At 63.3% G+C, this 27227-nt stretch overlaps 1 protein-coding gene across 1 annotated transcript; it reads right to left on the bottom strand.

Moving 5' to 3' along the window:
* Window positions 1–35: 35 nt before the first annotated feature.
* Window positions 36–17655, bottom strand: MED24 (mediator complex subunit 24). The gene is made up of 26 exons (XM_083877723.1): window positions 17621–17655; window positions 17262–17398; window positions 14923–15005; window positions 14370–14408; window positions 12934–13007; window positions 11662–11885; window positions 11073–11184; window positions 10432–10582; window positions 10106–10219; window positions 9519–9566; window positions 9261–9343; window positions 8844–8930; window positions 8436–8547; window positions 7729–7871; window positions 7031–7068; window positions 6343–6425; window positions 4976–5154; window positions 4772–4871; window positions 4266–4441; window positions 3545–3809; window positions 3196–3377; window positions 2877–2970; window positions 2449–2548; window positions 913–990; window positions 647–795; window positions 36–532 (listed from the first exon to the last, which is right to left on the bottom strand). The coding sequence occupies exons 2-26, from the start codon at window positions 17389–17391 to the stop codon at window positions 416–418; spliced, it is 2961 nt and encodes a 986-aa protein (XP_083733849.1). The 5' UTR covers window positions 17392–17398; window positions 17621–17655; the 3' UTR covers window positions 36–415.
* Between the last annotated feature and the right edge of the window lie 9572 nt (window positions 17656–27227).

The following is a 27227-nucleotide window of genomic DNA, read 5'->3' as shown; positions in this document are numbered from 1 at the left end:
ATCCCTGCTCCACCCAGCACAGTGCCTGCTCCCAGTCAGAGCACCACAGGCAGCCCACCACCCACCCTCAGGTTCAGGACAGGGTGAGGGAGATTTCCCCTCCTGCCCAGCACAGGGCTTGGCCACTGGCTCCCCATCACACCCAAAATCGAGCAGTTTTGGGGAGTCCCAGGAACCCAAACATAGATGAGGCAAAAGCTGGTTGTACAAAAGAATTGATTTATAGAATAAAAAAAAAAAAAATTAGGGGGTGTCTCAGTATCAAAAGTGCCATGAGGCAGAGCAAGGAGATGTCTCCATGTTCCAAGGGTGCAGCCCTCCAGCAGCTGCAGTGTCAGGGGCCATCCCAGCCATCCAGACCTCCAGGGAGACCCCTGGGCCCCTCAGGGATCCCCCCTGAGTGGAGCAGCCCCGCTCACAGCGCAGCGATGGCCTTGGCAGCGACACGGCGGCCCAGGGGCAGGCTGAGGTCAGTGATGGCCAGGACAATTTTGGGACTGGACATGGTGGACACTTTCACCAGCTCTGAAACCTGCCCAGGGACAGAGGAGAAACACAGGTGAGTGTCAGCAGGAGCCTGGGATGTGCCCATCCTGTGGGACCCTGGTGTACAAGGGGACAGGGGTGTCACGGCCGCTGAACCCACCATGGTGAAGGGCATGAACTGGAGGATGCTCCCACGGCTGCCCTGCTCCAGGCACTCCACACACTCCTCCATGAACCACTGGACAAACTGGGTGTGAGTGCCAGCTGTCTTGGCCCCCAGGATGGAAGAGATGAGCAGGAAGAGGTTTGCTGTGGGGACAGGGAGAGAGCAGCAGTCAGGTCACTTTTGGGAGGCTGCGGGTGGCCTGAACTTCTCATGGTGCCCCAGAGGTTGGATGTGACCCCACAGACCCATCCCCACCTTACCCAGCACTCGGTTCAGCGGGTCCCTCATGCTGACAGTGTGGAGCTGAGAGGCAGAGAGTGAGCTGCTCATGGAGCGATCTGTGGGCAGGAGCACAGAGTCAGGAACAGCCTCATGGCCCCCTTGGCTGAGACAATGTGCCCACACTGGCCAGCTCTGGCCACTCAAAGTCACCCAGCTCTGGGAGGGGCTTTGCCATGAGACAACTCTGTGAAGCAGAAGAGGTTTAGGTCCCTTGTACCCGACAGAGTCTGTGCCAGCGGGGCACCCCAGAAACAGCACAGATGGTCTCCCTGCCCCATCCCTGTCCCCTGTGCCAGCTCACACGGAGCCCAGGCAGGTTTCCCTTGCTGCTTTCGGGGTGTGATGTGTGGTGTCACGATTGGGAGCGGGGAACGGCAGCGACACACACGTTACACATCCTGTGTGCAAGCCAGATGTTCAACAGCTGCACAGCAGCCCTCCCATCTCACTGTCAGGGTGCAATCCAGCTATCAGAGCTGAGGCATGTCCAAATCTAGCAGCAAATCCCAGGACAGACCAGCAGGATTGAGCTGACCCCAGCTGTGAAGCACTGCTGGGCCCTCCTGTGGGAAGAACTGGGTCAGGTCCACTCCAACGGGATGGGAATCCCTTTGGGAAGGCTCTAGTGCACACCCCACAGCCCCTGCCCGAATCTGCAGGATCCACCTTGTGCTGCTCTGAGGATGCTCACCAGAAAAAGAAAGCCCTCCCACACTTTTCTCATGGAATCACATGAGTTACATGGTGGCTGCAGGAAGCGGCATTTCCACATCACTGCAGCAAATAGCTCAAAAAAGTCCTGAATGTCACTGGGAAGAGGTGGGACTGTCTCAGGAGGTAAAAGAAGATAAGTGAAATAAAGGGAAAAGCCCGTATTTCAACATTAATGAAACCAACTGAAACTGAAGGTCAATGGATGTGTCGAAAATTAATATATAGAGTAATTTGGGATAAAGGGAGAAACAATGACCTGAGCATGTCCTGACTCACTGTCCAGGAGTGTGGACAATGTATGTGGGAACTGTGACAGCACCCACAGGGCAGGACATGGACCCCCCCACAAATCCCCTGCCGGAGCTGTTGCAACCCGTGACACTGCAGGGACACGGATGTGACCAGGGGCCTCATCCGGTCTGCTTCAGTCTTGTTAACAGCAGTGGAATGTCAGGATTTGGCCCCAGACATCAGGAATGTCACCTCCAGCTGTGGTCCCATGCAGGGTGGCTGGAGGGACACAAAGCCCTCGAGCCCCTTGGGTGTGGGGTGCTGGGCTGGGGGGCACTGGCACAAAAGGAAGCTGTATTCTCACCCTTTTAAAGTTGTTCTGATCAGAAAAATAAAGAAATTGACCTTTCCCTAGTGCAAAAACTCCAGGATAACTCAAAAAACACTTGAGAGCTCTAAATCCTCACTCGGCCGGTTTGGGAAGGGAAGGGCTTTGTGCAAATACACATTTCACACCCAAAAGGGACAGCAAGGCAGAGGAGCTGTTCTCCCTCCCCTCCTGCACTTACTGGGGCTGGAGAGGATGTTGGAATCCTCCTCATTGGAGCTCAGCAGCCGCATGAGCTTGGAGGGCTGTGTGTCATCCAGCGGGAACAGGCTGATGTAATCCTGGGGGGAGAGGGGGGTCAGCCCCACCAGCCCCTCACCCTGCACAGGGCTGGTGACCCACCCTGCACAGCCCCACAGCCCAGGATCTGATCTCTGTTCACCCCAAGCACCCCAGTCTGAGCTGGACATATGCTGACCAGCTCATTACAGCCCTTTGCCCAGAAAACAAAAGGGAGAATCCTAAATTTTAACATTGGAAAGCCTCAGAGAACCCAGAGAAGCTGGGCAGGGAGTCTGGCTTTACCCATTCACTTCCACCACCCTCACTTTCCCTTGCTGCTTTTGGGCAGAGAGACTCCCAGCCAACCCCTGCTCCACCCAGACACACCTCAATGTCCTCCCGGTGCCTCTTCTTCTGCCGGGCCGAGGCCTGGACCTTGTTGTGGGAGGAGTAGGAGCTCAGGGCACACCAAACAGAGAGCCTGGAGACAGAGCAGGGACACGGCCAGGTGCTGCCAGCCCACCTGACAATGGGCTGTGGGACATGGCAGCTTCCTCCTCAGAGGGGGACAGCAGGGAATGGAGACCAGTGTGAGAACTGCTGGCACTGCTGAAGCCAGAGAAGGACTCTCATCCCAGCACAGACCATCCCCCCATCTTGCCAACCAGGCCTCGAGAAGGCAGTCTCCATGGGTCTGGGGTCTTACTTGGCCAGAGCCTTCCCGGGGGGGTCCATGAGGGTGTGCCACTTGGAGGAGTCTGTCAGCAGGTTGGGCAGGATGTGGCCCAGCAGTGTCAGTGTCAGCTGGGGCATGTCCAGGCAGAAGATGGCATAGAGCAGCTCCACAGCCCTCAGCGTGTGCTCCTTCCGAGTCTCCTTCAGCAGCTCCTGCAGGGCAGGGGGGAGAGGTGGGGCTGCCCCACTCCCCTCCAGTGCCAGAACTGTCCCAGCACCCAGCCCAGGGACACCCAGGACACTGGGGACACAAACTAGACCCACCAGTCCTGGCCTCAGCACCCCACCCAGCACTAGAGGCTCCTCCTGCCCCCTCATACCTTGACCAGGTTGTTGCAGAACCAGTAGACACCCCCCATGTGCAGCAGGGTGTCGAAGATGTGGATGGAGCGGCTGTCGACCCAGCCCTTCTCCAGCACCTTGGTGAACACACTGGTCAGCACCTCCTTGATGGGCTTCTTGGGGGGCAGAAGATTCCAGTAGGGAATGGTGTCCATGCCAGTGGAAGGGAATTTGATCTGTGTGGCCGTTTGCTGCAGGACGTCGGCACACATGTGCTCCAGGATGGAGCTCATGATCACCACACTGCAGTGGAGAGACAGCGTCAGGGAAGGGACACCAGGGCAGAGAATGGCATGGCTTGGGAGGTGTAAGCTGAGCAGGAAATGGCATGCCACTAAGAAACGGAAACAGGAATTTACATAGCACCAGGGAAATGGAAGCAGAGCAGGAGAGGGAATGGCACAGGGAAGCAGAAACAGGGAAAATGGCAAGGCATTGGGAAGAGGAAGAAGGGCAGGAGACAATGGCACTGGAAAATGGAAACAGAGCAGGAGGCAGCATGGAATTGAAAGTGGAAGCAGAGCAGGAGATGACATGAGATCAGGAAGTGGAACTGGGGCAGGAGGCCATGGCACTGAGAAGCAGAAGCAGGGCAGGAGATGGCACAGCCTCAGGAAGTGGAAAAGGGGAAGCAGGGTAGGAGATGTGGCACTGGGAAGTGGCAGCAGGGCAGGAAGAGGCCCGTGTCCCCAAGCTCACCGCTCATTGTAGAACTGGAGCGTGTTCTCTCCGTACAGGGGGGTGGCGAGCTGCCGGATCATCTGCAGGGACTTCTCCCGCTCATCCAGGCCCAGCATGCGGACATGGGCCACCAGCCAGGCCACAGCACACACTGCCATGCTGCACACCTTCCCCTTGATGTTGTCTGTGATTTTCTAGGAGAGAAGACAGAGCAGAGGATGAGCACAGCCAGGTGGATGCACAGGCATCACCTCCTAGGACTGTGGGTCCTGACTGCAGGGTCCAAGCCCTTCTCTCCTCTCCTCCATGGGTGACACTGTCCCTTGCCAGTCCCACTGCCACCCACAGTGGGCAGTTTAGAGCAGGAACAAGGGGCTGAAGCCACATCAGTTTGCCACTTCCAAGTCACAGTAAGCTCCAAGACAGCTGCCAGAGGGATCAGGGCAGGAGAACAGGATACCCCAGAGCTTCTGGCCCCTCCTCAGGACACAGCACAGCTCCACTCTGGCCCCCACCAGCCTCACCTGAATTGACTCAAAGGTGAGGACTCCATTCTCCCAGGCATTGAGGATCTCCAGTATGGCTGCTGAAATGCTCAGACACACCTCGTGCCACTTCATCTGCCTGTTGGGGTGGGATGGAGATTCAGACACAGCTGTGGGGCCAGGGGAGCTGGGCTGGGGGCTCCCCTCAGGCCTGGCAGGGTGGACACATGGGTGGGCTCTTACACCAGCTTCATCTCAGAGGAATTGTTGAGGAGAGCAACCAGGGACTCCACCTTGGTGGAATCTGGGCGGAAGCAGGGGTGGTCGGGGTTGAGGATCTTCCCCTCCTCAGGCATGCAGGTCAGCATCCAGGTCTCGAAGAAGGGCACCTCTCCTGAAGGGTTGGAATCCGACAGGATCACCTGGAAAGGAACCAGCACGGGGTCTGCATCGCACAGGGACCCTGCTGGAGACCCCCACCCTGAGGTCTGTCCCCCACCCTGGGGTGCTTGTGGCTGTGGGAACAGCGCCGCCCTGTGGCCTGGAGGCAGAGACAGGCACTGGTCAGGCCCCAGTAGGGCTCTGGTCAGCCCCTCAGAGGTACTGGTTTCCCGTCTGTGGGCTGTGGTTTCCCCCAAAACTACGGGGAAACCCCAGCAGAACACAGCCCGGCTCAGAGGAGAGATGCCAGGCCAGCTGTGAATGTGGCCACGGGGTCACCATGTCCAGCTCAAACAGGTCCCCCCCACCCTGCCAAGCCATGCACAGGGTCCCCCTGGGGCCAGGGTCACACAGCCCAGCTGGGAGGGTCCTGTGGGGGCCATGAGCTGGGAACCCCACACGTCACTTCCTCCCCTCGGCCTGTGTCACCCAGGGGACACTATTTTTATCCAAAAAAGTTTTACACATCTGTTCAGCAGCAGCTGGGCAGGAAAGTCACCGGGCTAGGGAGGGGGGGGTGAGATCTCATTGGACAGCCCTGGGCACATCCGTCCCTGCCTGGCCCCCCCTCCCTGCTCCCAGGGCCAGCTGGGCAGGACCCCTCTCTCCCCCCTCTGCATTCCCAGTGTTTCGGTATCGTTTCGCCTCCCAACACACACAGATGTCGAAAACTGCAAAATTTTCATGCAACTGAAGTAGTGCTGTTTCCTGAGCAGGGCTGTGAGTTCCTCTTTGAATGGGAAGGGCTGACACTGCCAGGCCATGCAACCCCCCAGCCAAGCAGTGCCAAACTGGAGGGGCAAACTGGGTGAGCTCCAAGGCCATTGGAAGCAGCATTCCCACTGATCCCACAGCCCATCAATGAAGCACAGCCCAAGTCCTCGGGGAGGCAACAGCAAGTCTCCCTCTATCATGTGGCACCCAGAGAGCCCCAGGGACAGATTTCCAGGTGACAGGCACTGGGTGCTGTGCCCTGGGCTATGAAGTGGCTGCAGGGACAGGAGGGACAGTGGTGACAGTGGCAGGCTGGCCACTAGAGGAGGCTGACAGGCTGCAGCAGCACAGAGGCTGAGCTGGCAGAGTGAGAGGCCTTCTTAGGATCCAGCTTCATCCTTCCCCTCCCTCACAGGCTCCAGTCCCACCCTCTCATCCCCTCGGAGGATCCTTACCTCTGAGCCATAGGTCTGGGCCACATGGCACAGCATGAGGAAGGAGATGTCAAAGAGCAGAGCCCGGACTGGGCCACTCTTGGCTGAGGAAGAAGAAATAAATCTCTTGGGGCTCTCTGGCCTCAGCAGGAGGAGGGAAGCAGAACCCCACAGGAATGGGGGCTGGAGCCCTGCTTCCCCCACACAGCTTTTCTAACTGCCCCCTGTGCTTCAGTGAACAAGGGGATGTTCCAAGTGCCTCCCCCCATCTCATCTGCCTCTGCTTGAGCCCCCAGAGCAGCTCTGGCCTCCCTCTGGGCAGCCCCAGCCCAAGTGGGCCCCCCCTCACCATGGAAGGTCAGAGCACTCCACAAATTTCATCACACGGAGTCAGAGTCCTTATCTGGGCTGTGCTGACACATCACCCCTTCCAGGGAGGGAGCCAAGGGGCCTCCAGGCTCAGATGGGGATAGGGAACCCATGGGAACACCCCAGATTTGGGATGGACATAAAGGCAGCAGGAGCCCAGATCCCTGCTGGCACATGGCCCCCTCCTGCCAGCACCCCCAGTCGGGCCTGGCACAGCTCAGCTTGCTCCAGTGCCACAGCCAGTCCCAGTTTAAACCAGCCAGGCCCCAGAGCATCCCAGCACAGGCAGCAGGGGGGGAACAGCTCCAACCACCCCACGCACGGATGCACACGCACTTACAGATTTCTCCAGTGATTTGCTTGGTGAATTCATTCAGCCTGGAGGGGCAGAGAGTGGCAGCAAAGCATTATCAGCCCAACCAGACAATTCCCAACCCTGAGACAAGCAGGGGGCTGACCAGCTTGCAGACTCCCCCCAAACTCCATCCCAGCACAGAGGGGCAGGAGATGCAAGGCCCAGCTCTGCAGACACCATCCAGCACCATAGGGAGAAGTCACCTCCTCCCTGTCTCTGCTCCCTGTGGCCACACAGGTCCAGCCATGCTGCTCACCCCACACCAATGGGCTCTCCCCAGAGACAGCCCTGTGGGCATTTCAGAGCACAGACCCCCAAACAGGCCCCCCACGCACCCCAAGGCTGGCATGGGTCAAGACACCTTGGGTGAGCCCATCACACATCCCCCGTGTCTGTGGACAGCAGGGACACACTGCCCTGAATCCAGGGCTCTGCCATAGCCTTCACCCTTCTGGGGATGTTTTCTGAACACCCCCAGACCAACCTGGCTCCAATTCTCTGTCCTGTTCATGCAGAGGCAAAGATGGGGTGCTGTGGGGTGCAGCCTCCCTGAGATCCCAGCCCTCCCCAGTGCTCCACAGGGCCAAAGGCACATCCAGCTCTGTCTAGAGGGCAGTTTAGGGGGTTGCCTGTTCCCCCCAGCCCACTGGTCACCAGTCAGTGTCACCCAGGTGGATACTCACTTGACAAACTTCCGAGCGAAGGATTTCAGTTTCCCAGTGGCTGCTGCTGCTGCCAGCAGCAAGTCCAGGCTCTTCCCAGACAGCATGTGACCCAGGACCCCCAGCAGGCCCTCGGGGGACTTGGAGTGATCCGCATCCATGGTCTACAAGCAAAAAAATAAGAGGAAAGGGAAGTCATGGGCAATGTGTGCTACAGAGCAGCCAAACTCCACAAACAGCTTTTGGGGTACAGAGTTGATCAGCTGCAAGAGCTGTCCCTGAGACTTTGAGGAGCAGCGACCTGCTGGATTTGGGAGAGGTGGGATGGAGACTTCTGAGCCCCCGCCACCAGCAGGAAAACAACCCCATCACTCAGTAGCAGCAAAACAACCAGAGTGACATAGGAACATGAGGAGTCCCCAGGGAACAGGGGAAATGCACACAGGGAGCAGCTGAGCGGGACGGGCAGAGCTGGCTGGGTTCAGGCTGCTGGCACTGATGACATGCCACCTGACAGCTCCTCCAGCTTCCTGGGAAGGAGGAGGGGAGCTCCTAATCTCCACAATAGAGCAGCAAGGCTCCAGTGATTCCTCCACTACTCCACCCCAGGGCAGGGGGAAATCCGGCGCCTCCCAACCGCCCTGGCTGCCTGGTTAGACTGATGCTGCTGGCAAAGGGCTCCAGGCCTGAGCTCAGCCCGCCCAGCACGGCTGCAGAAGGCCACTCACCTTCAGGATGTTGGTGACAGTGGGCTCAGCCCTCAGGATGAGCCCAGGGTTTGGCTGGATGTTGGCGTTCTCAGCTGATTTCAGGGATGGGGAGTTTTCCTTGTCTGCGGCCCTGGGGGATCCCAAAGAAGGGCCAGTGTGTAGAAATCCACCACCTTGCCTCCCTCCCTTCACCCACTGGCACCCTCAAGGGGCAGCCACTGCCTCAGGCCACCACCAGCTGCCTCTCTGAGGGGACAGACCCTGCCTGTACCCAGGCTGTCCCAAAAGCAGCATCTCGTCCCTCCAGGCTGCCATGTCCCAGTCACAGCCCCCTGATGTCAGCACAGCTGCTCCCTCATGCTCCCCACAAAACCAGGTGCTCCAGCCCCACTTCTGTGGGTTTCCCAGACTTTGGTGTGGCTGTACCGTTTGTCGATGAGGTTGTTCATGTTGGCCTCGGAGAGCAGCCCCTGTTTGCTGCACTCCTGCAGCAGCAGGCTCATGCAGTTGCAGCTGGAAGAGAGAGGAGAGCTGTAGCCCCAAGGACAGCATTCCTGTCACCCCAAACAATGCCACAGGGTAGGGGGACTTATGAGCTGCCCTCCTGGCCCTGTCCCATCCCCTCAAGGGTGCTACAGGGTCCAGAGCAGCTCTGGGTGTCACACATATGACTCAGCTGTCACACACTGCCTCACTCATGTGGCAGCAGCAGGTCCTCAGGAAGAAGAAATGAGACCAGAAACTAACCCAGCCCTGGCAGGAGCTGCCCCAGCACCCCACACTGAGGACAGGGTGGTTGGGGCATGTGGCTACACAGCAGCTCTGGCCATGGTGAGCACTCACTTGCAGCGCTGGTCAGCCTTGTCCAGCAGAGGGGTCAACTTCAGCAGGAACTCAAAGGCACAGTTCACATCCTCAGTGAAATCCTGACAAACACAAAGCCAGGCACTCAGCCACCACGCCACTGGCACAGGCCCACCTCCACCTGCCCCCAGCTGCTCTGCCAGAGAGGTTCTTGGGAGAGGGAGCATTTCCCCGTGCAGGCCAGGCACAGCACCATTGTGACACACACTGGTCCCACAGATGTCCCTCCAGTCTCACCTTGTCCCCTTGGGGATACTTCTTGAGTTTAACCAGCACTTGGGGCATCTGAAAGACACAGAGTGACATGAGGGCAGACCTTGTTCCACAGCTGGGACTCCCCCCAGCAGCACCAGCACACATGAACACAGCTGCACCCAGCTGCTCTCCCAGCCCCAGGAAAGCAGCATTTCTGCAGCAGTGTGTGGACCCAGGGGAGGACTCTGTGCCCCTGTTCCCCTCCACAATGTCCTTCCACCATCACCTGGAGCCACATTTTCCCCACAACATCCCAGGAACACTCACTAAAGGGCACATTTTGGGGTGTGGGGGCATCCCAAGGGGCACAGTGTGAGGTGTGAGGGTATCCCAAGTGGCATCCTGAGGGGCACACTGTGGGTGAGGGGCACACTGTGGGGTTGGAAGGCATCCCAAGGGACACACTGTGGGGTGGGGGATACCTCAAGGGGAACACTGTGTGGTGTGGGCACCCCAAGGGGCACACTGCAAGGACTGATTGCTCTGGCAGAGCTCAGGGCTCAGCAGGAGCCAGACTTGAAGGGAAAGGCAGCAGCAGGCAGAGACTCAGTGCTGGGGCTGGGCCCTACCTTCAGGAAGGTGAAGGCTGTCCACTTGAGCTCCTCTGTGCCCTCAGGACACTCGATGAGGCCCACAAAACAGGCCTTCCAGATCTCCAACACGAAGAGCGGGTAGGGGATGCGCTGTGGGACACACACACAAACTCTTCCAGTGCTGGGCTGGCAGCAAAGCACATCCCCCAACACAGCCAAACCCTGAACCCCTGCTGAGGTGTTGATGGGCTCCCGCTGCTCCCCTGGACCAGGCCCAGCACAGGGAAGGCACATGACACGGAGCTGTGGCCTGGCCCCACAGCCCCAGGCTGCCTGAGGAGAACACACTGTCACTTTTGTACCTGCATCCTCTTCACCATCATCAGCTGCTCCACTAGTGGCTGGGTCTCTCCTGTGAGGTTCATGGTGCCCTCCAGCAGCACCACAGCATGCACGGTGGGGAAGCCTGTCTTGTTCAGCTGCTCCGAGTGGACTGAGAGCATGGTGGGGATGCTGGGTGGAAGAGGACAGCCCAGGGTCACTGGAGCCCTGCAGGGACAGATTCCTGCTCCTCCTGTCCTACTCCCATTCCCTGACCAAACCCCTGACCTTTGCTGCCCCAGGGCAGGACACTGGAACACCTGTGCCTGGGAGCTCCAAGGCACACCCAAGCCCTTGGGCCCTGGGAGCAATTCCAGGGGTATGCAGAGCAGGGCCAGCAGCTCTGGTGTGGCCAGAGCAGCTGAGGGATAGTAAAAGGTCTCAGGGTCACCAGAGGAGCAACCCCTGGGTAAGACTCTTCTGCAACAGGTCATCACTAGACCCATCCTCCCTCCTCTGGGCAGCCCCTGCTGGAGCAGGGCTCTGGGCTGGGAAGGGACAGGGAAGCTGGGAGCCAGTGTGAAGGGAGGCAGGAGCCTCTCAGTCCTCAGAGCCGGCAGGTCAGAGTGGGGCTCAGACCCATTTTGCCACCTGAGCCCATGGAGAAGCAGCACACAGCCACCTCTTGATGAGGGACACGCAGTCATCAGCCTGGCTCCGCAGCGGGGAGCTGCCAAGGTTGTTCAGGTTCTCTCCCAGCTTGACAAGGGACTGCTCCACAGTGCTCCAGGAGGCTGGGGAGGGAAGGCAGGGATTCAGCGAGGTGACAATGACACATGGGGAAACCAGGCAGGCCAGCTCCAAGGCCTACAGCACCCCAGACAAGCTAAAGAGGCTAGGATGCAAGCCCAGCCCAGGGGTCTATGTACTCTCAGCAGGTCCCACCCCAAGCCCAGCCTGGCACAGCCTCCTGGCCAGACACAGGCACAGATGAAGGCGTGGGGTTGTGCCAGGCTGTCGGAGCACAGGGCTCGCCACACACCCAGGAACAGCTCACGCAGCCTTCACATTAATTCTGCTCCTCTTCCAAGGGCAGCACGGAGGGGAGGGGGCAGAGAGTGGCACAGAGCCAGAGAGGAGACAGTTACAGCAACAGGGCTGGAAGATGGATAGGCTTGGAGCCGCAGGGACAATGCGGCAGGAGCCGGGCAGGGGGAAGGGAGAGGTGGCAATGACATCTCTCCAGGCCAGCATGCGGGGCAGGGACGTACACGTCTCCTCCAGCTTGGCAATGTGGATCAGGGCACGGTTCTTGGTGCTGCTGAGCACCTTCTCCAGCCTCTCCAGGCACATCTTCAGCTGGTTCTCAGCCGCCGCCTGCTCCAGTGGGTCCTTCACCTTCTCGGCGTAGAAGGTGGCGCAGCGCAGGAACCAGGTGAGGGCACTCAGCAGCGCCCGGCACAGGCTGATGCACTCCTCGGCCTTGCCGTGGCAGCTGGGACAGGAGAGAAGTGGGAATATGCTCACTGTGTGTGGGGAAGCTGAGGCACAGACACTGGGTAGGCTGGAGAACCCAAAACCAGGTCCCGCACTCCCAGCCCACTCTTCTGCTGCAGATCCCAACCTGCCCATCCCACCAGCATTCCTGCTGTGCCAGGGGGAGGGAGACACCCCCACCCTGCACACTCCTCACTGGCCTCTCCACTACAGGGAAACTTTCCAAGCTTTTAATCAAATTATCTTGCTAAGAGAGGCTCAGCATTGATCAGTGCACTCTGAGAGGTGAACGCTTTCCCCTCCTGATGCACAAATCATCGAGGCCAGAAGTTTTGATCAAATCAAGCAGAGGATCAGAGCAGGCAGGAACGGATTAAGGACCGGCTCTGCAGTTGGCCAGCGACAGCTCCTTGTCAACATCTGCCACTGATGCATATTCATTGCTGCTGCTTCATTTCATCTCATTGAAGAACCTTCCTCATCCTCCTTCTCCTCCCACTGTCCCTGCCACACGCTCCCGCCTCTCAGAAGAGGCTGTCAGGGGTTAACAGGAAGATTTCTGAGCTCTCTAAAAAAGTTTTTGTGGCCTGAATTGTCTGGACTCCCCTGGGTCCTGCAACACCAGCGGAAGAGCATAAAGGAAGAAAACAAGGCAGCGCCTGGGGCAGCACAGGCAGGACCAGACCGGGACATGCAGCCAGGGCCTGGGAAGGTGCAGAGGGAAAGGAAGTAGAGACCCTCAGACCACGGGTCTTACACCCACCCCATCTACTGAACTGGGCAGGAAAACCACGGTTTATCCCAGAATAGGGGGTTTCTAGCAGCTTCCTACAAAGCTGGTGGAGTTTGCATTCCCTCTGCTGTCCCTGTGCTGGCACTCACAGCACAGCAATTTGGTAATGGACACAGAGCTGGAGGAGGAACCTGCCCTCCTGTGCCAGGGTGAGTATCTGGGATCAGACAGGACTCCCAGGCTCTGCTGGTTCCTGGTTCTGCCCATGGCACAGCCAGGGCAGAGATGGCAGCGCTGGAATGTCACACGGTACCTGAGGCGGTCACAGAACATGTCCATGATCTCCAGGAGCGACTGGACACACAAGTCCCGGGAGAAGTCATCGAACTAGAGCAGAGTAACACAGAGAGGCTTCAGATAGGGGCTGCTCCAGCAGCTCTCGACACAAGCTCAAGCCCTTCCTCCAGGGCTGGGCCAGGCGCTGCGGCCACAGGACACTCCCCCTGGCAGCTGCCCAGAAGCCACTTGAATGAGAAGTAGGTCAGGACTGTCTGTCGGCCAGGTCGTGCCCTCCCGAGGTGGCGAGAGGCGGTGGGGCCGCGGCAGCAGGGCCGGGGCTGGGTTTTCTCCGCAGCCTCAGGCCGGGGCGGTGGTGGCCGGACGCCAGCCCCCTGCCCACCCCCGGCTCGGTGGGGCTGGCAGCGCCAACAGCCCGGCCGGCCGCGGGGCTGGGGGCGGGGGGCAACAGAAGCGCGGCCCCCCCGCCTCCTCCCGGAGCAGATGGGGAGCCCCGCCGGGCCGGAGCTTGCCCGCAGCTCTGCGCTGGGCCCACGCTGCGCTGAAGGAGGAAGGCTCGGCTGTCAAGGTCAGCGCTGTGCCCGCCCCTCCGAACGGGCAGCGACGCGGCACCGGGTAACAGCAACGAGCCCGAGCCCTTCGGAGCAGAGCTGGGCTGGGCCCTGCTCTGCCCTCCCCTGGGAAAACACCCTCCCCCCAGGATGGGCGCTGGGACCGCTGGAGGGGTCCCACCACTTTGCCAGGGCTTCACAGCACAACTCCGAGCTCAGCCTGCAGTCCCTCAAAATTTTCTGACTGCCAGAGGCGGCGTTCTCCTCCCATCCCCATAACAACAAAGAGGTGGGGGAAGAGAAATCATTCTCCTTGAAATCATTCCTCTTTTGGTCACCCTGAGTAGGGGACCTGTGGTGACCCTGACAAGGAAGAGAGTGGAGGGTCTGTCATAGCCTGTGAGGGGCTTCCCAACACCAAGCAGCGGCAGCCATGGAGGGTGCTCAGTGTCCCTATAGAAGCAGCACAGGGACACAGAGCACCCGTGGGAAGCCACAGCTGAGCGTGGTGTGTGGCTGCAGCCGCATGGCCCAGGCCCTGGCAGCTCCTCCACGGCCAGCTCCAATCCCCACAGCGCTGCCAGCACCGCCGGCCGCAGCAGGATGTGGTTTCCGGCGGTTGGGATGGGGTTACACACAGGCCAGGAGCCTGCCAGGCCCCCCAGGGCAGAGGGACCAGGCACTCACACCCCTAAAAGCCACCAGGAGCCACGGCAGCCCATCCCCAGGGGGACACAGAAAGGCTCGGGCGCTAATCCGCGCCGCCTGCCCGCTGCTGACTCAGCCCAGGGACGTCGCTTTCCACTTGACCTATATTTGGTGGGAGTTGTGGGGAGGGAAAGGGATTTGTGGGGTTGTGGGTAAAGAGTGAAACCTCAGAGAGCACCTGCCAGAGCCGTACCTTGCTGATGGCCGTCAGCACCGTGGAATAAGACACCATCTACAACACAGAAAGCCAAAACAAGCGCGGTGTCACAGGGGCCGTGCGCCAGCACCGCGCTCGTTGCTGAGGAACGGCAAGGTCAGGGCACGGCCCCACTGCCTGTCACCGCAGACAGGGCCGGGGCCGGGGCGCTGACCCGGCACAAATCCAAACAGACATTTTTAGGTGATCGCTGATGTGTTTCACACAAACTTTAGGCGATATTAAATGCCAGGATATGAAAGCGTGGCGCTCACAGCGAGTGCGGAGGCTCTCGGGGGGCAGAATTCCCACCCTGGGCGATGGCAGAGGCTATTTATGGAAACATCCCTGCCCAAGGCATGCGCTGAGCCCTCCACTGCCTGCCCCGGCCCAGCAGAAACTCAGATGGGGGATTTGGGGTCTCTGCCCAGCCCCAGAGAGGCTCACATGGGGGATTTGTGGTGCTTGCCCATTACCAACACCCCAGTCGCTTTGCCCAACCTCACTGAGGCTGCAAGGTGACCCCCCAGCAGCACCAGCAGGTCCTTACCTGGGAGCTGATGGCATATTTCAGGTAGGACAAGATGAGTGGGTTTGGGGATGGCCCGATCATGGCCTGCTCCAGGAGAGCCTCTGCAAGGAAAGAGGGTCCTAGGTCAGCACATGGGGACACACAGACACACTCTCCTCGTCCCACAAGGAAGCTGGCAAAGTCCAAGTGTACCAACCACAGCAACTCCACACTAGTTTTCTACTAAATTCACTGAATCCCACGACTTTCTAATCCCTGATGGGCACAGGCTGGGCAATAATTCAGGCAGAGCACGCAGCCTCTTGCTAACACAGTTCTCTCTGGGTGCCCAGGCCCCGAAACTGCTTCTCTCCACATTCCCCTCCCTCCCACTTCTTGCCAAGAGGCTCCTGAAGCCTCTACTGAGTGTCTTTTGCCCAGGCACCTGGGGCTGAGCTTGGGGCCACCAGTCCCCTGCACTGGGCGCAGCCCTGCCCGTCTGGCCCTCGGTGGCCTGAGGGGCTTTGCCCGTCCCATCTGCTCAGCCAAGCCTTTAATTGCCCATTTGAACCATGGCAGAGTGCAGGAAGCACCTCCCCGAGCAGGCCCCGGGCTGCAGCACAGGCTGCAAGTAGGTCAGAGCACCCAGATGTAAAAGGGGGAGCAGCAGCCGGGTGGGAAGTTGTCGCCCCAAAGCCGAGGAGGAGGAGCCACCACTGGATCCCGAGTGCGGAGGCAGGAGACTTCCTGGATCTTGCTCCAAGGCTGAATCCTGGGCCAAGAGCGTCTGGGATGAGGACAGAAGGCTGGTGGCAGCCGTCCCCTCCCCAGCCCATCCCAGAGTGTCACCATGAGCCAGCCACATGCTGGTCCCCGCTGCAGACATGTCAGCAGCGATCTGCCAGGCCCTGCCGTGATCCTGGCAGCTCGTGCCAGCTTTCCCTCCTTTGTACTTCCAAGCTGAAAGGCATGAGCTTGGGAAAGGACAGCTCTGGGGGCTGTGGTGAGGAAGGGAGCTGCTGTTCCAGCCATCAGGACCTCGGGAATGGGCTTTCCTTGTGTGCATACAATGCTCAGAGTCAGAGCCAGCGTCCTGTCCGTGTGGCTCCCAAAAGGAAAAGGGGACATGGCGACTTCTCCTCTTGGCAGAGGAGCTGCCCCAAAGAAGCCACTGAGCCCTGGCTAAATGTGAGCCAGGAGAAACCCGTTCCTGCAGAAATAATAGGGAATTATCATCTCTGTGTCTGTTTTTGGGGATACACAGTGAGCCCAAGCCAAGTACCCTGCAGGCCTCGCTGCCAGCAGAGCAGAGCTGGTGCCACCAGGGTGGGAACAGGCACCAGGGAGCCCCGGGGACCAGCTGGGCAGCAGCAGGACTGGCCCTCGAGCCAACCACCCCCACCTCCAGCAAATCCATCCTGAGCAAATCCATCTCCCCACGGCCACAGCTCCACTTGGCCCCTCCAGCCACACCTCAGAGATGACAAACCCAGCAGAGGCAGCTCAGCAGTGGGGACAGGGTGTGACAAAAAACTGACACTGACAGAAAATCCAATGGGAGGATGGAGAGAGGGGAAAAAGATCCACAGGGGAAAAATCCCCACACTCAGAGGAGTGAGAGCTGCTGCCTTTATGGGACTGGGCTCCTTTAAACCCCCTGGAGCAGCAACCCCCAGCTCTGTTTATTTATCCAGAGACTTGCTACACAGGGAAAATCCCAGCACCAAGTTTCTATAATTAGCAGGAGAGCCTGGCAAATCTTTAAACCAGTCCTAGCCTTTGGCAGGATTTGCGTGGTGTGCCCTTGAATTGGGCTGGGAAGCAGCCTTGGGAGCAGCACCTGGCTCCTGTGCAGTGCTAGAATCAGGAAATTGGGGAATCACTAAGGCTGGAAAGACCTCCAAGAACATCTCACCACTAACCCAAACCCCCAGGAGCTACATCCACATGGTAAACTCCACCACAGCCTGTTCCAACGCCTAACCACCCTTTCAGTGAAGAAAGTTCTCTTGAATTCCAATCTAATTCTCTCCTGGCTCAACTCGAAGCTGCTTCTCTTGTCCCAAAAGCCAGGCTGTGCTGACCCCTGTACCTTCCCATGGGGAAAAAACAGGGAATGACCCCAAAATGGAGCTGGCGGGGTGGGAAAGGAATGGGGGAACAGCTGGGAATGGACTGGCATGGTTGAGAATGGGCATTTTGGCGTGGAAAATGGTGTGGGAAGGGGGGACCCAAAATGCAACAGGGACCCCCATGATACCCCTGTCTGCACCCCAAAGGCGTGAACACTGGGAGTAACACCCCAATACCGCGTGGGGACCCCCAAAACACCCCAGTGTGCCCAGTAAGGCGGAAGAACCCCCCCGCCTCCCCCCGACCTGCCAAGTTGAGGATGTCCCAGGTGGCTCCGCGGGGGAAGAACCGCTTCATGTTTATGGCCCATTGATAGTCGCTCCAGCGCTCCTTCCAGGCCTGCAGGATGGCCTGCTTCAGGTTCACCACCTTCATGGTCACCCTGCGGACGGACAGCTCAAGCCGAGGGGGACGGAGCCCTGACCACACCGGGCAGGGCAGAGCGGGCCGGGAGCGCGGGGCAGCGGCCCAGCGGCTTCGGAGGGGCACAGCTGGGGGTCTGCCCGCTCCCTTGGCCTGGGGGAGCTCGGAGCCGCCCCGGAGCCCCCCGGAGCCCGCCGAGGTCCGGTGCCCGCGGGTCCCGCAGGGTCCCGCCGCCCCTCACCGTGGCCCGGCGCCGCCCTCAGCGCCTGGGCACCGCCATTGCGGCACCTGCCAACAAGCCGCGCGCTGATTGGGCGGCGGGCACAGCGGGCGCGGGGAATGATGGGAGTGGTAGTTCGGAGGGCTAGGCCGGGCGGGGGCGGGAGTGAGTGTGCAAAGGGTGGGTGGAAACGGGGAGCGAGTGTGCAAACACCGGGGTGAGAGTGCAAACACCGTGTGGGTGAGCAAACGGGGGAGAGTGGGCTAACACGGGATGTGTTTGTGTTGAAACATGGGGCCGATTGTGGGAATAGGATTTGACTATGCAAACACCGGGGGTGAGGGTGCAAAGAGGGGGTGTGTGCAAACACCGGGGGGTGTGAAAACGGGGGTTGCAAACACGGGGGTGTGCAGACAGGGGCGGGTGTGCAAATAGCACGAGTGTGGAAAGGTGGGGAGGTACAAACATGGGGGAGGGTGCAAATACTGTGTATATGTGAAAATGAGGAGTCGTGCAAAAACAGGGTGTGTGTAAAAACAGGATGTACAAACAGGGGGTGAGTGTAAAAACAAAGTATGTGCAAACAGGGTGCAAAGGGGTGAGTGTGCAACGGCTCTGGGGTGGCAGCATGGGTGTCCCAGCACATCTGTGTGTGTGCAGGTGTGCAAGTGTGTGCACGCACATGGGATTGTGTGTGTGCACATATGTGTGTGTGCATAGATGCACATAAGTGTTCATGCACACACACACGTGAACACAGGTGTGCACACAAGCGTGTGAGAACAGAGGTGTGCAAGTGTGTGGGTGTGCAACCACACAGGTGTGCACTGGGGATTGTGTGTGACACAAGCAGGTGTCTGCACGCGTGTGGATGCACAGGAGTGTGTGTGTGTGTGTGTGTGTGTGTGTGTGTGTGTGTGTGTTCCTGCACACCCGTGCAGACAGCAGCACCCCCGGGCAGGTGTGCACACGGGTACCTGAGCAGGGCTGGGCACACGCGGGTGTGCACGGCCGTGTGCTGCAGACACGCGTGTGCACACACGTGTCACAGCCATGGGCCTGGGCTGCCCCCCACCTCCTCCCTGCAGCACCAGCAGCTAAAAATATCCCCAGGGATGGTGCCAGCCGTTGCTATGGCAACGGGAGGATGGGGAGCGGGGCCGGGGGGCAGCCCCCCCACAACCGCCAGCCCCCCAGAACCCCAACACCCTCAGTACTTCCAGCAAACCAACCCCCTCAGAGTACCCCCGATAGCCCCCCAACCCCTCCGGCACCCCAGAACCCCCTGCAACCCCAACACCCCCAGGCCTCAGCACCCCCAGAACGCTCCCAGCCCCCCACCCCAAACCCTCAGCACCCCCAACACTGTCAGTATCCCCAGAACTCCCCAGGGGAGAACCCCAGGGGAACCCCCAAGGCTCCAGAGCAGGGCGAAAGCCCCCAGGGAGTTGGGGTGGGAGCTCAGTCACCCAGTGCCCCCACTGCCCGGGGGGGCTTCGCGGCCCCTTAATTCCCCGGTTAATCATTCATGGGGCCGGGGCGCAGCAAATCCCCCCGTGCCGGGGCCGGGATTAGGCGGGCAAGCGGCTGCCCAGCCGGCGAGGGGCCCCGGCAGCGGGGGGGGTCCCGCCGGGGCCGGGGGGAGCCCTATCCATGAGGAGGGATTTCCTGTGCAGGGGGGGCCCACTTCCCACAGCTGGCGGGGGAACAGACACCACGGGGGTCCCCAGGCAGGAGGGGCTGGAGGAGCCCTGCTGGACACCCCCCTGGCACAGCACTCCCAGACTCTGGGGGCAGGGATTGCTGGCCCTGGTGGGGTTGAGGGGAGTTGCAGGGTGTGCTCGGGGGGTCGCAGCTCCCCGGAGCTCCGCGGGGGCGGCCGGTGGGGGGAAGGCGTCGAGGCCTCGGCGCCTTGGCAGGGCGCCCCGGCACAGCTGCCTCCGGCCCGGGGCCGGGGGGGCCGGAAGGGGCTGGGGCCGTTCCCAGCGCCGGGGGCAGGCGAGGGGCGAGCGGGGGCCAGCCTGGGGGGCTTCCCCTTCCCACGGGGTCACTGGGATGGCTGGGACCTCTGGTGCCGCATCCTGCTGGGGGGCACATGGTGGTGACTGGTGTTCCGTGGGGTGTGAAGGATCTGATCCGGGGTGGGGGGGACACCCCCATGGGGACGCCCAGACCCCAGGCTGGTGGCGGGTGCTGCCCCATGGGGGTGTCCAGTGCTGGGGGTGGAGGTGCCTGGTGTCATCCCCTTCGTGGGGTCCGGGGGGGCACCACTGCTGACTTGGGGCTATATTTAGTGTCTCTGCCGCAGAGCAGCGGGATGAATTTTAATGAGTATGTTCCGGCCGACTGCCTGCGCCCCGAGAACAGCACGGCCCCTCTAAATCCCAAATCCCCCCCAGATCAGCGTCTGCCACAGGGCATGGGATCCCCACCCTGCTGGGGCAGTGCAGAGAGACCTGTGGTGGCACTGGGGGCACCTCACGGGGGATGGGGAGCTGGTGATGAGTACAAGAGGTGCCTGTCCATGCCCCAGAGGGGCCGCAGGCAAACTCCAGCCCTGCCTCAGTTTCCCCACTGGGATGGGGCTGCCACGCAGCCTCGGGCAGGGGGATCTGGGGACGTGACGTGGTGTTGAGATGGCCGAGCCCCACGGGCTGGGGGCAGGCAGGCCTGGCCACAGCCTTATCTCGGGCAGACGGTTGCGGGGGGCCGTGGCCGTGCCGTGTTTGCTGAGGATAAAGTGTACGGAACAGGCGGGGAGGGACGGGGGGGCCGTCACGGTGCCGCTGCTGCCCCGCCACGCTGGGACCGACAGCCATGCGGATGAGGGCCCCAGGGTGACAAAGGGACCTGGGGATCGATGGGCTCTTTGGGGACCACAGGCCTGTGGGGACCAGGGGCCCATCGGGGTCTGTGGGGACACCCACCAGCAGTCCCGAGTGTCATTCTCCTCCGTGTTCTGGGTACCCCCATCCCCTGGGGACTCCCATTACCTGGGGACCACCATCCCTGGGAACCACCATCCCCTGGGGACCCCCATTCCCCGGGTAGCACTGTCCCCTTGTTGTCCCCATTCTGAGCAACACCGTGTCCTGAGAGCCGCTGGCCCTTGGGGACCCCCCCCTTTCCCTGGGTGCTGCCTGTGTTCCCCGAGTACGGGAAACCATCCCCTGAGTACAGCCCCCCCAAGGAAACCTTCATCCCTTGGGACCCTCCTCTCCTGGAGGAGACCCCCATCCCCCCCGTCCCCTGGGTGTCCCCGCACCGCCTGTGCGGCCCAGGGAGGGGGGTACCCGCGGGGCTGGGGGTTGGGGGGCGGCCGGGCTGAGCCCCCCGAGGGTCCCAGGGCCGAGCCGCGGGGCGGGGGCGGGGGCGGGGGTGGGCGGCAGAGCCGCTTTAAGCCCGGGCATGACGGGACGTGTAGTCCGGGGAGGAAAAGGGGGGGCTGGGAGCAGGGGCTGCCGGGAAGGGGGTGGGGTGGCACGGGCGGGTCGGGGGGCTCCGGGGGGCGACCCTCAGCGCCCTCCCCAGTGATCCCCCCGAGCTCTCAGTGCACGCCGCCATCGCCGGCCCCACGGCGGCTCCGGGTGCGGCCCCACAGCGGAGCGCGGCCCCCGTCCTCCCCAGCCCCGCACATCCCCCGGGGGGCGCAGGGGCAGGGCCCCCCGACGTGCGGGAGTCCTGCGGGGCCGGATCCTGCCCGGGGCGGTGCGGATCCGGGTGGGACCCCCGTGTGTGGTGTGTGCCCCTCCCCGGGCCAGGCTGGGCACCCCGGGGTGTGGAGCTGCCGCCTGCCCCGTGGGCACCGTCACCAACCCCCGTGGGGACCGTCCTACATCTCCATGAGCATCATTTCCACCCCACCGCCACCCAGCGAGGGCACCGTCCCAGCCCCTCATTGGTGCTGTCCCCAAATCCCGGGAGGAGCCTCCCCAGTCCCCACTGTCACTGTCACAGCGTCCCCGTGGGCGCCGTCCCCAGCTCCCTGCGGGTGCCGTCCCCTGTCCTCGTGGACACCAGGTTGTCACTGTCACAGCATCCCCGTGGGTGCTGTTCCCTGTCCCCGTGGGCACCATCCACACCCAAATCCCCCTGGGCCTCCCTGGGCACAGTCTCCGGTCCCTTTGTACAGCCCCCCAGGCTGTGATCGCCACCCCCCGTCCCCGTTGTCACTGTCACTAAATCCCCGTGAGCACCGTCCCAAACTCGTGCGGACACCAGCCTCGCCCCACCACGGGCACCTTCCCGGGGACCCCACGGTCACCGTCCCCATCTCCTGTGGGTGCCTTCCCCAACTCCCGTGGGCACCTCCCCTACAGGCCCCCCCTTACACAGCCCCCCACCCTGCGCTCACGGCCCCCCGTCCTCATTGTTGCTGTCACCACAGCCCCGTGGGCACCCTCAGGGCTCCCAGCGCGCAAACGGCCGCCGTCCCCAGCCCGTGATCCCCGTGTCCCACCCCGGGGTCCCCGTCCCACGGTCCGCTGGGCCCGGGCCGCTCCCCCGTGGGTCCCCACGCGGGGCCGGGCGCGGCGGGTGCAGGGAGCGGCTGCGGCCGGCGGAGGGGGCTGCGGCCGCGGCGGAGCGGAGCGGGCGGGCGGCGGGGCCGGGGGAGGGAGGAGCCAGCGCCGTTCGTCCGCCGCCGCCGCCGCCGCCGCCGCTGCGCCCCGCTCCGCTCCGCTCCGCGCCCCGCACCGCCGCTCCGAGCCCCGCTCCGCGCCCCGCACCGCCGCTCCGCGCCCCGCTCCGCGCCCCCAGGTACGGCCCGAGCCGCCCCGCCGGCCCCCCCGGCCCCGCCGCCCCCCGGTTGTTTACCGCGCCCCCCCCGGGCCCCCCCGGCTGAGCACGGCCGCGGTTCGGTGCGTGGAATGGGGGGACTGGGGGGCGATCGGCTGGGGAGGCTCGGGACCCGCGGAGGGCTGGGGGGCCGCCGACCGCGAGGAAAAAACACGGGCAAAGATTTTTATTTTTTTTTTCTTGGAAAATCCGGGCGTTTGGCGTGGGGCGGGGGGGCCGCGTTCCCCCGTGGGGGCGGGGGGGGGGTACCGCGCCCCCCACCCCCTCCGCACCCTCGGCTGCTGCACCGGGGAACGGCGCTGCCCCCCGCCCGCCCCGCCACGCCACGGGGGCAGCCCCCCCCCCCAGCCCCGGCCGTGGCCCCCCGGCCCCGCGGCCCCCCCGTGGCCGTGGCGTGGCGGCGTGGCGGGTCCGGCCCGCGGCGTGGCTCCGGCTCTGCGGTGATGGGCGCGGGGCCGCGCCGTGGGCAGGTCGCGGGGCCGGGCCGTGGGCAGGCCGTGGCCCTGTCGCGGCGGGGGGGGGGAGGGAACCGTGGACGGCGGGGCCGTGGGGTGTCCGTGAGGGATTTAGGGGCCCCTGTGGCCGCTCCCCCGCACCCACCCCGCAGGGCGGCAGGAATGCTGCGATTTTTTTTTATTTTTTAAATTTTAGAATTTTTTTTTTTTTTTTTTTTTTTTTTTTTTTTTTTTTTTTTTTTTTTTTTTTTGCGCCGAGAGCGGAGCGCGGGGGGGGCGGTTCGGCCGCTCCCGGTTAGGGCGGGGGCAGCGGGGGGGCGTCCCCGGTGCGGCGGGGCGGGGTGGGGGGGCTGGAGCCCCGCACCACAGGCTGCGCCCTGAGCGGGGCGCGGGGCGTGGCGGGGGCTCCCCCGTGCTCGGCGCCCCGCGAGGTGTCCCCCACCCCAACCCCGGGGGGCGGATCCTGCCCCGGTCCGGTGCCGCCGCCGGGGCCGGGGATGCGATCCCGACCGGACTCTGGTGCGATGCGGGGAAACTGAGGCAGGGGCGGGCGGGCGCCACGGCCAAGGTCACCCCGGGACCGCGACCTTCAGCCGTGACCCCCCCCCCGCCGGGGGTTGCCACCGACACCGACACCGGGAGCCGCACCGGGAGGCCGGGCTGCGCCTCACCCTGCCTGACCTCCGAGGGCACCGGGGACCCCCGCGGCTCCGCTGGAGCGCTGGGGGGGCTGGGGCCGCCGTGGGGCGCGGGCAAACCCCGGTGGAACCGGTTTGGGGGTGCTCCCCTGCCCGGGGGTCTTGGCGCAGGGTGGGGGCGCGGCGCGTTCCCCCCTCCCCAGGGCAGCGCCTGCAGCTGCGTGTGCCCCCCGCGATGGTGCGGGCCCCGCGGGCCGGCGGGGCGGGATTCTCGCGTGGGGCTTCCCCCCAGCGCCCCTGACCCTCCCGCCGCCGTGACCTTCGCGTGGTCCCGCCACGGGTTCCCCGAGCGGGGAGCGCGGACCGTGCACGCCCCGTGTGTGCGGGGCAGGAACGGGGGGGGCTGCGGGGGCACCCCCAGACCCCTCCTGACGGGCGGTGGCTGCAGGAAGGGGGACCCCCCCCGGCTCCGCTCCTCGCCCCGCGAGCGCGTTCCCGGGGCTGCGGAGATCGAAACACGGCGGAGCCGCCCCGGGGGTCCCATCCCACGGACCCCCGGCCCCGCCGGACCCCGCGCAGCCGCCGGTGCGTGGGGGCGGGGCCGGACGCCCGGGTCCCTCTCCGGGCTGGGGGGGAAGAGGAGGAGGAGGAGAAGGGGGGGATGCGGTGTTGGCGAAGGCGGGCGCGGGCTGCGCTCCCAGGGCCCCGCTCGGGCTGGGTGCGGGTGGGGGGCGCAGCGGGGTCGGGCCCCCGGGGGCGGTGCCGTTCGGGCTGTCCCCCGTGCTGCAGACCCTCGGACACGGTGACTGCAGGAACACGGCGAGGACTGTCCCTCGCGTCCCTTTCTGAGGGGGGACGGGCTCCCATGGGCGGTCCCGGTGCCGTGTCCTGGTGCCCGTTCCCGTGTCCTGGTGCCTGTCCCTGTGTCCCCTCGTCAGTGCCCGTGCTGGGCACCTCGTGGTGGCCACCTCCCCCCTTCCAGCAGGGCTCCCCGGGGAGGGGATCCAGGAGGCCCCCCCGTCCCCGTGCACGTGAACCAGAGCCCCCGATTTAGAAACGTCCCATGCCGTGCCAAGGGCTGAGAATAGCTCCCAGCGTCCCGGCACACCTCCTGGGGCCAGGGGCACCCCGTGGGGCTTGGGGCCTGCAGCCACTCCAAAGAGATGAGACTGGGCACACTCAGCACACACCAGGTGCTCAGCGGGGGTCCCCGTTGGGTGACCTTTGTGACCTGGACAAGCAATGACAGGGATGAGCCACATCCTGTGTGTGCTGGCACAGGGGACACGGTGCTGGGGATATGGGAGTGTGTCTCTTCCTCTGCTGGGCAGCTCCAGTGGGATGGGAAACTGAGGTGGGATGGGGAAAAGGAGGCACAGCTGAATGCTCAGACACTGCAGGAAGGAGCGGCCGGTGTGGCCTTGGCTGGGTGTAGTGTTATTGGCAGTTCTGTGGGGTTTGTGGGGGCTGCAGGGCCAGGGGTGGGTCATGGTGCAGGTCTCCACTGTGGTGATGCAGGATCCGTCGGACGCAGGACCCGTTGGACACAGGACCTGTCAGAGGCTCAAGGCCACAACATTGGGTACCCAGTCAGTGTTGGGACAGGTCATCAGCCCTGCAGCCACCAGCCATCATACGAGTGGTGTCTTCTCTGAGCCATGAGCCACAGGGAGGACACAAACCCAGGCCCAGCCATCCTATGCCACAGCACAGCCCAGACCCCACATGTGTGGGGACAAAGCACCACGCAGGGCTCCCATGGCACTGGGTGGGCTGCCCTGATGTCAGGCCCGTGGCATCCCCCTTGCTTGGCCTGCCCAGCTGCTGCACATGCCTGGGATTCCTGCAGCCTCCCGGCCCTGCACGGCACAGCACAGCTCACTGTCCCCACTGCCACACGTGCCCACGGCACTGGGCACTGCATGGCACCGGGCACGGTGCACCGGGCACCGGCACAGGTGTGCTCATGATGAGCGCGCAGCACCAGGCGCAGACACGCGTGTGGCACTTGGCACAGCCTCACACACACGGGCATCGGCGCGTGCCGGGTGCTGCCAGCCGTGGCACGGCAGGTGCCCTGGGCCTGGCCACGCTCCCACGGCACGGTCCTGCCAGCCGGTGTGGCCAGGGCTCCTCAGGCAGCGGCAGGTTTGTACCACCCCGGAGCCCATCGTGATGCTGCCCCAGTGCCCGCTGTGACACTGCCCCAGTGCCCACCCAGACTCTGCCCCGGTGCCCACCGTGATGCTGCAGTGCCCGTGATGACCCTGCCCCAGTGCCCGCCTGGCCGGGCATCGCTGGCCAGTGGCCGCGGGTCTGCCCTGCCCCCAGCCCGCGCTAATCACACTAATTGGCACCGTGGCTAAAGCGCTTAGGGCCTGCCTCACCTCCCTGACCCGGCTGGCAGCTGGGCTGGGGGGGGGGCGGTGCTGGGACCCCCGGAGCCCATCTGTGCTGGGGGGCAGGGACATGGCAAAGGCCCCGTGGGGCGGCCCCGGTGTCCGGCACCCACGTCTGGCTGCACGGAGCCGGTCAGTGCCTTTATGGAGGGGCGTCCCATTGTCTGGGGTCCCCGTTCTGGGGGTCCTCGAGGGTGGGGTCTGTGGGGAGTGGGGAGTGGGGTGCCCCCGCTAGGGCGAGGTGGCTCCCGCCGTCGGCCCAGCCCCGGACTTTGCCCCCGGGTTGTTTTCAGCCGCCTGCAACCACCCGACTCAGCAGAAACGCTCCCCTGGGCGTGGGGCTGGGCTGGGGGGGCGCCGGGGAGGCTCCCGCTGGCTGCCACCCCGCTCCCACCCAGCACCCACCCAGCACCTGGTGCTGCAGGTGGGACGCGCAGGTTTGGGTGCCGGCGGCGCAGGGTGGGCTGAGACCTGACTGCGCTCATCACACGTGTCCCGCTGGAGGAGGAGGAAGAGGAGGAGAAGGAGGAGGAGGAGAAGAGCCGCCTCCCGTGTCTGTCTGTCTGTCTGGGCCGCCCCAGCGCGCCCGGGATTCCTCGAGTGACGGTTCCTGGAGCGGCACCGCAGGCTCCGCCGGGCGATCCCAGGGTGCCGGTGATGCCGGGGGTGTCAAGGGGCTGCTGGGGTCTCGCTGGGGTGGCGAACCCCGGATCTAACGCCGTTAACCCCCTGGCTTTAGCCCTGAGCCTCTCTCGTTTGGGGCTGCACCCACCAGGCCACCCCAATGGGGAAACTGAGGCGGGGTGGCCGAGCCCACCCACCGCACACTGGCTTTGGGGTCACCCCATATTCCACCCCACAGCGGTTTCACCGCCACGTCGATGCGCCCCGAGCCCCACAGATGCACCGAGCGTGTCGGGGCTCTGCCGGCGCGCGGGGTCCCGGGGGAGAGGGGCGGGGGGCGGCGGGGGGGCCGGTGCCCGGCGGGGGCCGCGCAGCGCTGGATCCCTGCCAGTGCCTATACTTGGAAGTTCTCCGCGCGCCGTTCCCATATGGAACAAACATTTGCTGCAGCCCCCGGCTCTATAGGTACCGCCGGCCCCAAACCCGGCCTGAGGCTGCGGCGAGGGGCGCCCAGGCCCCATGAGCCCCCCGAGGCGGGGAGTGTACCCCGGGGTGGTGGGATGCGGTGCGGTGCCTCAGTTTCCCTGAAGGGGCTGATGCAGGCGACGCCCCCTCCTCAGGCGTTCTGGGGGCTCCTCGTGCGCACCCCCAGTGCGGTGCAGGGTGCTCTGTGCACCCATGGGTGCAGCATCCCTGCGCCGGTCGGGGTGTCCTC

This window comes from Zosterops lateralis (genome assembly GCF_965231275.1).
Source record: "Zosterops lateralis genome assembly, chromosome: 24".
In the NCBI taxonomy this organism is placed as follows: domain Eukaryota; kingdom Metazoa; phylum Chordata; class Aves; order Passeriformes; family Zosteropidae; genus Zosterops; species Zosterops lateralis.
Note: the sequence above shows the minus strand (reverse complement) of the source record. Positions and strands in the feature narration are given on the sequence as shown.